The sequence below is a fragment of the Pipistrellus kuhlii genome, unplaced genomic scaffold, assembly GCF_014108245.1.
Source record: "Pipistrellus kuhlii isolate mPipKuh1 unplaced genomic scaffold, mPipKuh1.p scaffold_m20_p_13, whole genome shotgun sequence".
Classification (NCBI taxonomy): Eukaryota; Metazoa; Chordata; class Mammalia; order Chiroptera; family Vespertilionidae; genus Pipistrellus; species Pipistrellus kuhlii.
In genome coordinates this window covers 15,350,998-15,365,631 of record NW_023425438.1, presented here as the reverse complement: position 1 = coordinate 15,365,631, position 14,634 = coordinate 15,350,998, and the positions used below count along the sequence as shown (strand labels likewise).

The 14,634-nt window shown below is 35.6% G+C and overlaps 1 protein-coding gene across 4 annotated transcripts in view; it reads left to right on the top strand.

The window, feature by feature from the left end:
• Positions 1–14,634, top strand: part of SOS1 (SOS Ras/Rac guanine nucleotide exchange factor 1) — a 95,015-nt gene that overhangs the window by 38,533 nt on the left and 41,848 nt on the right. For all 4 annotated transcript variants that reach the window (XM_045580660.1, XM_036435075.2, XM_036435074.2 and 1 more), the window contains exons 5-9: positions 1,632–1,841; positions 2,829–2,972; positions 6,402–6,512; positions 6,588–6,686; positions 14,374–14,501. In XM_045580660.1, coding sequence (XP_045436616.1) covers positions 1,632–1,841; positions 2,829–2,972; positions 6,402–6,512; positions 6,588–6,686; positions 14,374–14,501 — 692 coding nt within the window. The remainder of the gene's footprint in view (positions 1–1,631; positions 1,842–2,828; positions 2,973–6,401; positions 6,513–6,587; positions 6,687–14,373; positions 14,502–14,634) is intronic.

The following is a 14,634-nucleotide window of genomic DNA, read 5'->3' as shown; positions in this document are numbered from 1 at the left end:
GGCAAGTACAAAAGATATTTTAAGAAAATAGAATATTACATATAGTATTAAAATGTGTTTAAACATGTCATACAGTTTTTCTTTTATGTGTTGCTTCAAGTAGAGTTAATAATAATCTCTTATTAACGATATCTTAAAATTTTATTTGGATTTGGACATTTGTGAAAATACTAAACCCTTGAGAGTTTTATTTTAATACCTAGCTTTCTTTAGATACTATTTTAATGATTTTACTTTAATAAGAGCAAACATTTTTTAAAGTTAAGCATATGTGATTCATCTCATTTGGTCCGTATGACACTGTTTACAATAGGTGCTCTGATATATCAATACATTGTATAAAAGGGAAACTGATGTTCATAAAGAATTTGGTCCAGAATATTCCAGGAAGTTTCAAAGCCTAGACTTGAACTCCAGATCTGACTCTAAAGTTCTTAGTCATTGCACTATACTACCTCAGAATTTTCATTTTATAAAAATGACTTTGTGGGGGGGAAAATTTTTTCTGATGAAGCATTTCATTCCCTTTTTTCTCAATATGTTGTTATTGACTTGGAATATTATTTCTGATTACTAAATCCACTTATGTTTTAGTATTTATTTGTTCTTTTAGAATGTGAATGTATAGAGTAAAAATCACCTGATCTGATAAAGGATTTAAAAGGGTTTTTATTTTTTATTTTTAAGTGAATAAATATTTGGTTTTAAAGTATTTACTTTTCAATTAACATAAAATATTTGATACTTTTAAATGAATCATATGAATATTTTTGAGTATATATTATGGGCTCACACAGGAAGGTGATGAAAGAGAAGTATAAACAAGGTTTCAGAGTCGATAGTTATTTTTGTGAAACAAGCAGAAAGTCATTCAAGAGAAGATATTATTTTATCGTGTTATGGGGATAATGATATAGAAGTTTACGGAAGAGGAAAGATGATGTTCAGCAAGAGTTATAATGGTAGACTTCTTAGAAAAAACAAGACTTATTTTTATCAATATCCAGCTAATATAGGCATAGAAGTTTATAAGAATTATTTGAATATGAGGTGGTAAGCCCTAACCAGTTTGGCTCAGTGCAGAGAATGTCAGCCTATGGACTGAAATGTCCCAGGTTCAATTCTAGTCGAGGGCATATGTCCTGGTTGTGGGCTCGATCCCTGGTAAGGGGCATGCAGGAGGCAGCCAATCAGTGGTTCTCTCTCATCATTGATGTTTCTCTCTCTCCCTCTCCCTACCTCTCTGAAATCAATAAAGGTATATTAAAAATAAAAATGAGGTGGTAAGACCCTGAAATGAAGTGGTGATGGCATATTTATAAAACAAGAAAACTAAGAGAAAAATCCAAGATAGGATTGAGAATAAATTAAAAATAATAAGTTAACAAGAGAGATAGACAGACAGAAACTAGTATTGATAGAGAACTTGGGGGAGTCTGTGATACCAGATGTTAAATTCTGTTTTAGAGAAACTGAGTTGGGGTGGTGGCAGTATAGCCAAGAAAAGATAATTGTGTTTGCTTTTTGTCATTTAAGAACTGTCTTTAAGAAATTGTTTAGACTGCTTAACTTTAAATTTGACTATAGATTCACATTTTATTACGCTTTTTAAAATCTCCTTGACTATATAGGTGTTGATGGACATGTTTCATCAAGATGTGGAAGATATAAATATATTATCTTTAACTGATGAAGAGCCTTCCACCTCAGGGGAGCAGACTTACTACGATTTGGTAAAGGCATTTATGGCAGAAATTAGACAATACATAAGGGAACTGAACTTAATTATAAAAGTTTTTAGAGAGCCCTTTGTCTCCAATTCAAAATTGTTTTCAGCTAATGTAAGTATCATTATGTTCATGTATATTATTGCATGGGTTGTTAATTTTACATGATCAATGAAATTTGAATTTTTATACTTCATGATTGCTAACTTGTTAAACATTTTTAAGTTGTGGGATTTAATTCATAGTGACTGATCACAAAGTTGCTACAACCATGTCAATAAGTTTAACATTATAAATTGAAAACTAGACAGATTAAATACCTGCAAATGAATCTTTAATGTTCTCCAAAGAAAAAACCTCTTATTTAAGCAGATATTTTGTTTTGTTTTGTTTAATTTAACTAATTTGAATCATTCAACCAACACTTTATCACTGCTACATATTTTAAGTGCCATACTTAGCAATGAGGATTCAAAGATGAATAAGGAAAAAAATTTCCCTCAAGTTTAATCTAGTCAAGACAAAGAATATAAACTTAAAATTAAATTGCAATACAATGTGGTAATTACCATGATTTATATATATAAAAGGCTGATATGCTAATTGTCCCTTCCTCTGTCTGAGCAGTCACTATGACCCTCACTGACCACCAGAGGGCAGATACTCAATGCAGAGCTGCCTGTCTGCAGTGACTTGGCAGTGGCAGTTACTGGTGACGCACCCTGAAACCAGAGAAGAGGGAACCCAAATACTTTTCATTAAAATGCCATTTATTGTTATTTTTAAATATATGTTTTTAGATTTCTGTGGTTTTAATTTCTAATATAGTAAATATTAATAGGTATAATTATAAACAAAGGCCCTTTGGGGTATTTAATAATTTTTAAGAATATAAATGTATCCTGAGACCAAAATATTTGAGAACCACTGACCTAGAGAAATGAAATGCATTTGCAAATTGTACATTATTGCAAAAGGAATTCTGGCATTATCTTTTACTTAAATTTATAAGTTGTTAAAATTTTGTGATTTTAAAATGATTTGACTCAAAACTTGTTTTTTATTATACAACCTAACTGAGTGTGTTTTTCTTCCCAACAGGATGTAGAAAATATATTTAGTCGTATAGTGGATATACATGAGCTTAGTGTAAAGTTACTGGGCCATATAGAAGATACTGTAGAAATGACAGATGAAGGCAGTCCCCATCCACTTGTAGGAAGCTGCTTTGAAGACTTAGCAGAGGTAAGTGCTTTAATTATACACCAAACAAAACTGCATAAAAGCCCTGCTTTGCATTGAAATTGGAATCTTAATTATTATTTCCAGCTAGGGTTATAGATCCTAACTGCTGTCTACTCTGCTTTATTGTCCCTTCAGAGGGTCATTGTTAACATTTGTTTCTCTTATGGAACCCAGATAAAATAGTCTCTTGTTCGTTAAAAAAAACAAAACACGCAAATCCCATCGAGGGGAGGCATTTACAGCTGAAATTGTCTATCTTTACATAGCAAGGATAAGAAAAGCTGATGAAGGCCCTATCCGTGAAGAGGCCATAGAATTTGGGTGTAAGACCAAACTATTTTATGTTCCATCTAAACTCTGCTACTTATAAGTTGTATGTAACCATGGGCAATTTACGTATTTCACATCTCTAAGCTTCTGTATTTATATTTGTAAATTTGGATTTTTGTGACAATTAAATAAATAACCTACCTAAAATATTTAGCTAACCATCTCCACACAGGAAGCTATTCAATATATAAAGACAACCACACATCTTTATTTAGAGTAGGAGTGGTGAAATGATTCAGATATCATGGGATTAGGAAAATGGTTACTCTCTCCTTGGATATTTCAAATGCTGAAATACATGTTAGTCCTAATAAATTAGCATTGATATTCATTCTGAGATTTCTAGCTCTTTCTTTGTTCTCATTTTAAAATCTACTATACTTTGCCAAAACCAGTTTGGCTCAGTGGATAGAGCGTCGGCCTGCAGACTGAAGGGTTCCAGGTTCGATTCCGGTTAAGGGCATGTACTTTGGTTGCAGGCATATCCCTGGTAGGGGGTGTGCAGGAGGCAGCTGATCGATGATTCTCTTTTTCATCGATGTTTCTAACTCTCCCTCTCCCTTCCTCTCTATAAAAAATCAATAAAAATATATTTAAAAAAAATAAAATCTATACTTTTTGTTATAACACAGGGTTATAAAACAAAAAATTCAAAATTTTTAGGCAAAAAAGATTAGAAATGGAATAGACATTCAAGGCAGTGAGCTTCGATAGCGGGACGTGAAAGAATAACAAAGACTAAATGTGTTCCATGGAAGTGGGCAAGGCTTCTTGCTTCAAGGCCCTGATTGTAATAGGGTAATGGGGAAATCTGCCAACCTGTTGCTTATAAGGGTTTATAGAAAGTTGTGGTGGACCTGACTGAGGAGACAAAAACACTACTTTACAAAACAGAATATTCCATAATATTAAGCCGATGTGATTACAGCCGAGACCGGTTTGGCTCAATGGATAGAGCGTCGGCTTGGGGACTGAGGGGTCCTGCAGCCAAGGTAGGGGGTGTGCAAGAGGCAGCTGATCGATGACTCTCTCTCATCGATATTTCTAACTATCTCTCTCCCTACCTCTCTGTACAAAATCAATAAAATATATTAAAAAAAAAGAATATTCTAACAGTTAATACATAGGTATGTATATTATTAAAATGTTTTTGAATTCTGTAAGTTTTGCATTTAAACCAGAAAATTAATCATAAAATCATCTATTAATTTACACATGGGAAGAGCTTGCCATTCTATAAATTTTTTCTTAAGAATAAACTTATGTGATTAGAGCTTGGATTCCCAGTTAGTTTTCAATTTTTTTCTCAATATTAGCTACTTTAGAATAATAATACTAGGTACTGTTTTTTTTAGTGCTTATTATGTACATACCCAATTATAAGCATTTGCATATGATATTTTTAAAACAACCCCTTGAAGTAGGTGTTATCTGTATTTTCCAATGAGGAAGCTGGCTTAGAGAAAGAAAGTAGTTTGTCAAAAGTCACACAGCCAATAAATATTACAATAAAAATTGGAACTCTGTGACTCTAAAGACATGCTTGTAAGACACTACACTGTGTAGCTTTTTCTTTATATATGTAGTTCTTATAAAAATTCTGTCGATAGCCGAAACCGGTTTGGCTCAGTGGATAGAGCGTTGGTCTGCTGACTGAAGGGTCCCAGGTTCGATTCCGGTCAAAGGCATGTACATTGGTTGCGGGCACAAAACCCAGTTGGGGGTGTGCAGGAGGCAGCTGGTTGATGTTTCTCTCTCATCGACATTTCTAACTCTATCCCTCTCCTTTCCTCTCTGAAAAATCAATAAAATAATATATTTTTAAAAATTCTGTCAATAAAGTTTATTGAAAGGGAAGGAGGGCAAACATCTGCTATCTATGATGTCTAGAGTTCAGGATACCCAAGATAGAAGCATCTGATCACATTTTTTCTCTCTCCCCCATCCACTTAATTCATACCTGACATCTTTCTGTTGTTATTGTTGAAACTCTCCATTCCAGTAAAATCTACAATGAGCTGGGCTGTAATTTCCAATGTTATATTATTATAGAAATTTTTAGTTGGAAAACAGTTGAAAGTATTGAAATTAGAAAATGAACTAGGTGCCAGCTTGAGAATTCTGATGACTTGGGATTTTGTGTACCATACTGCATTTCACAAAGAACAGAAGTGAGGTCTTCTAAGTCCTGAACATGTGTTGTTTTTATTCAGTCTTTCCTTTTAAAAAAAGAATCTGATACCATTAAGGCTAATTAATACATAAATGTCATTTTCTTAATCATTCCTTTTTATTTACTTTTACTTCATGTCTCCACTAGATGTCCCCTTCCTCTTTCTAGAATTACCCTTCATAGAAAGGAGCTCTTGCTAGAATGTAGAGCACCTTTTTTGTAATTTTGTTTTTTTTTACCTGGAATATGGCATAAGATGGGAAAGAGTAGAGATCCTCCTCCTGCTAAAATATAGATACCTGCCTTCTTTTTCCTCAGGAATCATCAAAACAAGTATATTATAATCTTTTAGACATAACTATTACATATGTTTGTTAATGATTTGTGATAGTAAATTTTTTGATAATTTGAATTAAATTGTTTGTCTTGTGAAAACTGTAACAATGAATTTTAGATGATTATAAACTGTTAGCTCTGACTTACAGAATGTGAAAGTAAAAGTCTGCCACTAGAAAATGACCATGAGAAAATAAATGTCTGGCACCAGTATCTAAATGTTTATCTAGTGGTAGATATCTATATTCTTCGGTGTTTAGGCTAAACTTGTTTTTTAGAACCCAAAGTCTCTCAATTCTTATGACCATGTTTATTGATACTCTACTAGAATCTGTTGATGAGATGTCATAACATATAAGGATCTCATTACTTACCAGATTTATTGTCTAACTTGAGAATATTAGATTTATTTTGTTAAAATTATAATTAATAGTCATGTAATATTGTTTAGAGGCTTTAAAGGAAAGATGTAATTGTGCTGGTAGAGATGTGCCCATAATTTAATATTTATGTTTATGGATTGTGGGTGTTTTTTTTTATGTTCTACTTGGAGAAAGATAATTTATGTTTTACCTTCTTTATTTTCTAAGGAACTGGCATTTGATCCATATGAATCATATGCACGAGATATTTTACGACCTGGTTTTCATGATCGTTTCCTTAGTCAGTTATCAAAGCCTGGAGCGGCACTTTATTTACAGGTATAGTTATTTTTAAATCAAGATATATGACATCTGAAATATAAACTTAAAAAATTAAATCACTTTGTTTTCTAGTCAATAGGCGAAGGTTTTAAAGAAGCGGTTCAGTATGTTCTACCCAGACTGCTGCTAGCCCCTGTTTACCACTGTCTACATTACTTTGAACTTTTAAAGGTAAGAAAAGTATTCAGTTGTGATACAATTTTTTTACCAACTTGTGTATGAATTATTAGGTGAGCACCCATGGACAATAGTCTGTATCTATTTTCTTTTTCTAGTTTAGAAGCAAAAACAAATGCATCTTCAGTTTTAATAATGAATTAAAGCAACGACCAGATATTTTTTATCATGTGTCCTTATATTTTGTTTACATTGTTGGTGATTTGGAAACAACATTGGATTTATGCATCCTAGTACCTATTTTGGGACCTTAGCAGATTTAGATACTTAAATATAATAGTATGGGGATAAGGCCAAATAAGGAAGATTTATTATCTCATTTTTTTTAGCTCAAGTTTGCAACTATCTCTATAAAACGGTTTATCTTTACTTTAGAAACAGTGAATTATGTATAACCCCAGTAAAAATTCACCATGTTATAATAGTTCAAAATACTCAATTTCAGAAGCACTGACCAAAATGAAAGGATTTTGTCCCCTACCTTTTTCCCCCCTGTTATACTGACATTAGCTAGGAAAAGGGGAAACCTTACTCTATATAAATTATTATTGAAGATAGTACTTTTTATTTTTATTTTTAAATATATTTTATTGATTTTTTACAGAGAGGAAGGGAGAGGGATAGAGAGCTAGAAACATCAATGAGAGAGAATCATCAATCAGTCGCCTCCTGCACACCCGTCACCGGGAATGTGCCCACAACCAAGGTACATACCCTTGACCAGAATCAAACCCGGGACCCTTCAGTCCGCAGGCCGACGCTCTATCCACTGAGCCAAACTGGTTTTGGCAAGATATTACTTTTTAAATATTTTATGTATCTAACTAGAGGCTCAGTGCACAAAATTTGTGCACAGGGGAGGGAGAGGTTCCTTAGCCCGGCCTGCACCCTCTCCAATCCAGGACCCTTCTGGGGATGTCCGACTGCTGGTTGAGGCCCACAATCTGGTACTGCTGGCTCCTAATTGCTCACTTTCCTGCCTGCCTGATCATCTCTAACCCCTCTGCCAGCCTTCCTGATCACATCCCTTACTGCCTCTGCCTGCCTGTCTGCCTGCCTGATTGCCCCTAATCGCCCTCCTCTGCCAGCCTGATTGCTCCTAACTGCCCTTCCTACTGGCCTGATCAGCCCTAACTGCCCTCCCCTGCCGGTCTGATCACCCCTAACTGCTCCCCTGCTCCCTGATCACCCCCTAACCGCCTTTGCCTCAGCCCCTGCCACTGTGTCTTTGTCCAGAGGAGGACCAGACAACCAGAAGATGTCTGGTCAAACCGGTCTAATTAGCATATTACCCTTTTATTAGTATAGATGATGTTGCCTTTTGATTATGGATAGCCCTGGCTGGTGTTGATCAGTGGTTAGAGTGTTGGCCCTTACACCAAAGGGTCTTAGGTTCAATTCCCAGTCAAGGGCATGAACCTGGGATTATAGGTTGGATCTCCAACCTGGTCGGGTCGCATGCAGGAGGTAACCAATTGATTAGTCTCTCTCACACCAACATTTCTGTCTTTCTGTCTGTCTCTCTCACCCCAACCCCCTCCAAGGGTCCCTTCTGCTCTCCCTAAAAAACAATGAAAAAAGTTACTTGCGTGAGGATTAAAATATAAATAAATAAAAATAGATTATGGATATGCTCTTAAAATGTAACCTTTTTAAAAAAGTTTTAAATATGTGAGATAATGTTATTGAACTAGCTCCATTAAGATAATAAAATAAGACATGCATTAATCTATTATTATTTCTTTAGCTTTTGAGAGAATTATTTATTAAAAATAAACAATAAAAATATTAAAAGTTCTACTTAATCTGATTTTGTTATGGCGAATGTATTACTAGAAATCATGTTTATAGTTTACGGGAGTACATAAGGAAATGGGCTCTCTATAATGAATTAGTGATGAATAGAAGCCTCTGGATTTGGTCAATTGGAAGAACTCACATCCCTACATTTCCCTATCTTTCCGCTGGTCTCTTGAACTGAAGTTACATTTCTCAAGTATGAATGTTTGAATTGGGAAAGGACTAAGGGAGCTAAAGCAGAATTCCAGAGCTCTTAGCTTTGTATTCTAGACTTCAAACAAAATACCATTTAAAGTCTTTGGTAATATAGGATAATTATTTTTAAGAGATTAATCAAGAGGAGCACTTTGTGCATAAAATTTTTCTTTACCAACAATTCTTAATGGGAAACCATTGTCAAAATGGGACATTTACAAACAAGTTGATTACATAGAATCCTTCTTCATAATGGTATCACTGATAATGGAATTTTTACCTAAAACTATAATTAAATTCTGAAGGATTAAAATTTATATGAAAACTCAAAGCAGTTATTAATTTATAAAAATAAAAAGCCTTGATGAAGTTTCAGAAAGCTGTAAAACCTAATCATCTTAATGAGAGAAATTAATTATTTACTACCCCCATGTATAGGTAACTAAAATATTTTGTAACAGTTTCTTTTTAATAATTGCATCATTCAGCAATTTAAAATATTTCTACTGGTTTAAACATATTACTGCTAGATTTTTGTGAACTAGATTTGAAGAATAGTCCTTCACTTTCCCCCTTAACATCTCAAAAAGTGTATCCCCAAATGCTTAAGTATGGGAATCATGGAAAAGGATTACAGATAAAAACTGAGAACTATGAGGTGTTGTGGGTGGAAAAGTTAGGATCAAGAACTGAGAAATATTAAACATTTTCCCTCCCAAAGTAGTCTCTTTTTTAAATACTATGTAAAACAAATTCAAAAAGGCAAATATGAATCGTGCTACCTCATTCACATTACACACCCACTAATGGCCTTCACATGGTGTGCCAAAAACTCTGTGAAGAAATATGCTCTGCAGTCCCCTTTTACAAATATCTTGTGTGCATGTGTTAATGGCTTTGGTTTGCTGCTTTTCCAGTTTGGAAACTGGACAATATCAAACATCATCTACTCTAGACCATTTTTTCTCTACTTTTTATGCTGTGCATGCATTTGGTGTAAGTGCTATATGCTCAAGACTATTCTTTTTACAATGTCCATGAGCTAATGTGTTAATACCAGCAATAAAAAATTTAGAAAACATAACTTCTCTCTCTCTCTAAGTCTCATCAGAATAACCCTAGTAGAGGTCTGTCTTGATTTTATTCACTTGAACTAGCTTTCTAAACTTGGAAATGATCCTGAAACGATGAGCTCGAAGCCGTGAGCTAAATGGCATTGTATTTGACCGCAGATGTTGAATGTCTAAAGTTAAACACAGAATAGTGTAATTTGGGAGCTGTTACAAGTAAATAGCTGATTATTGTCCTATTCCAATTCTAGATAAACTAAACTGTTGAGAGGGGCATTTATAGTTTTGGTAATTTTCTCTCTAGTAAGAAAAAAACATTATTTTAAAAGGTATTTTATTTTCATAATGAGAGATCCTTACATTTTTAAGTGTTGATTTCCTGCTTAAAGTTTTAGATTCCTTGCTACACTTCAGATTTCAACTTGCTTTTACATTATTCTTGCATTTTGACTATTTTTCTCTTTATTTCCTCTCCTAGAATTCCAGTTATCTATATTGGTTCTACTACTTTATGTTATTCCACAAGTCTCTGAAACTTTCTTTTTCTTAAATCCCTTTTTCTCATTTTCTTCAATTTGGTAATTTGTATTGATCTGCCAATTGAATTGTTAGTTATTATACTTGTTCTAGAATTTCCATTTGGATTTTGTTTGATAGTTTTCAGATATTCCCTATCTATCCACTTAATCAGACCATGTTTACCTTTAATTCTTTGAATGTGATCATAAAAGCCACTTTGAAGCCTTTCCTAAATTCAACCAACATCTGGGCCCATTTGGAGTCAATTTCTATAAATTGACTTTTTCCCCCCTGAATATAGGCTACTTAACTCCCCACCCCACCCCCCTTTTTTTTGTATGTGTGCTAGTTAACGACAGTGGGTTTTGTAGTGTTCAGGATTGTTAGTTTTTGGGGGGTTTGGGTTTGGGGATTTCATGCTGGATTGGGGTGTGTGTGTGTGAATGTGTGTGTCTATAAATATGTTGGTTTTCCTGAACTAAATTGCAAATTTGTCTCTTCTGTGTTATGTAGCAGCTAACACAACCTCTGTTCATTTTTACTTCCTTTTTTTTTTTTTTTTTTACATGCTTTCTATTTTTATTTCTAGTCTTATTACTATGGCTAAAACTTCTTTTGCTGTGTTGAACAAGAGTAGGGAAAGGGGATATATCTGTCTTGTTCTTGATCTTAAGGGAAACATATTTAGTTTCTCTCCATTGAGTATGATGTTGGCTGTGGGTTTGTCATGCAAGGCCTTTATTACATTGAGGTGTGTTCTCCTCTATCCCTACTTTACTGTGAGTTTTATCACAAATGGATGCTGTATTTTATCAAATGCTCTATGTCTATTGATATGATCATGTGGTTTTATCTTTCAGTTTGTTTATGTGGTGTTTCACATTTATTGATTTATGGATATTGTGCCAACCTTGCATCCCTGGAATAAATCTCACTTGATCATGGTATACGATCTTTTTAATATATTGCTGGATCCTGTTTGTTAATAATTTGTTGAGGATTTTAGCATCTATGTTCATTGGGGATATTGGCCTATAATTTTCTTTCCTTTAGTGTCTTTACCTGGTTTTGGAATTAGGGTAAAACTGACCTTGTAAAATGACCTTGGAATTCTTCCCTCGTATCTAATTTTTTGTTATAGTTTGAAAAGGATAGGTGTTCGTTCTTCTTTGAATATTTGATAAATGTCATATGTGAAGCCATCCAGTCCAGGATTTTTGTTTGTTTGGGTTTTTTAAATTACTGCTTCAATTTCATTATTTGTAATCTATCCAGATTCTCTGATTCTTTCTGATTTAGTTTTGGAAGATTGCATGTCTCTAGGAATTTAACCCTTTCATGCAGATTGTCCAATTTGTTGGCATGTGATTGTTTGTAATATTCTCTTACAATTCTTTGTATTTCTGTGTTGTCAGTTGTTACTTTCATTTCTGATTTTATTTATTTGGGGTCCTCTCTCTTTTATTCTTGATGAGACTAGATAAAAGTTTGTCAATCCTGTTCATCTTTTCAAATAACCAACTCTTGGTTTCATTGATCTTCTGTATGGCTTTTTTTTTTTTTTTTTTTTTTAGATTATTTCATTTATTTCTGCTCTGATCTTTATTATTTCCTTTTTTCTACTCACTTTGGGCTTTGTTTATTGTTCTTTTTCTAGTTCCTTTAAATGTAAAGTTAGAGTGTTTATTTGAGATTTTTCTTGTTTCTTGAGGTAGGCCTGTAATGCTATGAATTTTCCTCAGGGCTGCTTTCACTGTGGGACCCAGTGTGGAAATCTTTGATCACCTGAGCTGGGTGCCCTAAGAATGTCCCTTGTGTATGTTATGTGGCCCTGCTGTAATTGAGTTTTGATTTCTGTTGACTAGTTTGGCTGGCTGGCTGGCCGGCCGGCTATGATGATCAGCCCATATCACAGTGTATGAGCTGCTATGTGTATGCTGACCACAGAAAGCAGAATTTGCCTCAGTAGGGTCTGGTATCTGCCAAGAACTCCCTTTGGATATGCTGTTTGTGAAGCTGATTGAAACCTGTGCTGATATTGTCTGAAGCTGGCCACTGGATGTGTTGGTTTGGGGTCTTCTTGAGAATAACTCTGGTGCTGGCCAATGTCAGATGCTGGCAATGACTGGCCCTTGGCAGCCTGTTTGGAGATACAAAGTGATTGGCTGGGCCTATGTGTGCATGGAAAGGACCAAGCTATGCACCAAGCAGCTTTATCAGCACCAGGGCTAGGGGTCAGTCAGCAAAAAGTCCCGAGGTCCCTGAGACCCACATCCATCTGCTGGCTGCCTGTTTGTCTCAGTCACTGAAAGAGCCTCTGGCGGTACTTGAGTTGCATGAGGTAGATTCTCAGTGAGAATCCAGGTAGGGGGAATCGTGTTCACAGAATGGGTTCAAACTCTGTGCCAGTGTTGGGTGTGAGGCCACTCAGCAAATGTCCCAGGATATACGAAATTTACCTGCCACCTGCTGGTTACCCGCAGACCTTTGTGTTGGTATAGGGTCTCGGGAGTTCGTCAGTGAGGCCCACAGAATTTGTCAAGCCAAATTAGACCAAAATTTGGTCATACTCTGCACTGATCACATGTGCAAGGGGAAAATGGCCCCCATTCCAGAGCCACACAACTCAGTCTGTCCGAGATTCTGCTGGCAGATCCAGTGCAGCAGGCTGGAGCTGCTGGGAGCCAGTTGAGTGGGGCTAGAGGATCTCCCATGAGGGGGAGGTACCAGTCAGGTTCATGGGTAAGTGGGGGGGGGGGGATGGCCCGTGCCCCAAAGCTACACCACTCTGTCACTGACATCTCCTCAGTCCATACCTCTACACCCTAGCCCAGGTAGCTGACTCCTTAGGAGGGCATGTGCTCTGCAGGATGGGTTAACAGGGAATCCAAAGGGTGGGACTATTGCATTCCCCCAGGCTGATATCACATGGAGGGGAGTACCACCCAAGAAAGATGGCATCTGCCAGTGTTGGAGAGGGACTAAGCACAGGGGTCCTGGCAGCTGTCTCTATAGCTGTCTCCCAAGAGCCACAAATCCCAATCTCTTCTCATGAGACTCCAGTCTGCTCCAACTCTCTCAGCTAGAGCCTAGGGTGAGTGGCTGCAAAAGATATTTTGTGTGTTGGGCTTTTATAAGGGTACCTGTGTCTCTATGACTCTAGTTTCTCCCTGGCAGACAGAATTCCCACTGGTTTTCATGGCCAGGTGTTATGTGTGTGCCTCTTCCTGGGTCTGATGCTCTGGGATGGGGAACCAAGCTTGGGGTTGAGACCCCTCTTCTTTAGGAGGAACCTCTGTAGCTGAGATGTCCCTCTTCAGTCTCTGCCCTTCCTACCAATCTGAATGGCTTTTGTAAATTCTTGGTTATAAGTCTTTTCTTCAGCTAGTCTTCAGTTGGTTGTTCTATATATAAGTTGATCTATATTTTAGTTGTAATTCTAATTTGGTCCTCGGAGGAGATAATTGTAACATCCATCTATACCACCACCATCTTGGATCATCTCAGAGTGCTTTGATTTTTAATAACAACCTACAAAGTAGGCAGGCAGGCTTTTTATTAAAATACTAAGACAATTATCTGACAGATGAGAAATGTGAAGCTAAGAAATCAATTAGTTTGCCCCACGGTCACACAGAAGTAGAGTTAAAATTTGATCCTTAATTGTGTGTCAAGTTTCTTTACATTATATTGCATCTTTTTCTGTACATTTATCTTATTATCATCCCATTACCTACAACATTAATATTGGAATCATAAACCTAAGGCTAAATTCCACACTGGGGAAAAAAAAAAGCTCACCTATGTAGCTCCTATCACTCATTTCTTTTCAGTAATATGTATCTGAGAAACTGCATATTATTCCTGTCACAAGGGTATGAATTCTTTTCTCCTCTTTTTTTAATGTGGAAAATTTGCATGTTGATATGGATAGTAATATATAAAGAAGAAAAAGACTCAATATATTTTGACATGTTTAAAAATTTTATTATGGTAGGAAGAATCATTGTTAGCTTTATCCTTAAATGAAATGGGCTTATTTATTTATTGGTCCAAAACTGTTCCTCTAGTTTAGATTTGTCATTTTCACTCTACAGCAATTAGAAGAAAAGAGTGAAGATCAAGAAGACAAGGAATGTTTGAAACAAGCAATAACAGCTTTACTTAATGTTCAGAGTGGGATGGAAAAAATATGTTCTAAAAGTCTTGCAAAACGAAGACTGAGGTGAATATTTTTGCTTTTTTATAATCCCTTTTTTCCACATTGAATGTTATGGTATAAATTCAGAGATCCTAGTTCCCTTCTCAAGTAAACAATGAAAAAATAGTTTTAGTGACAAGCTTACTCTTTCAGAGGA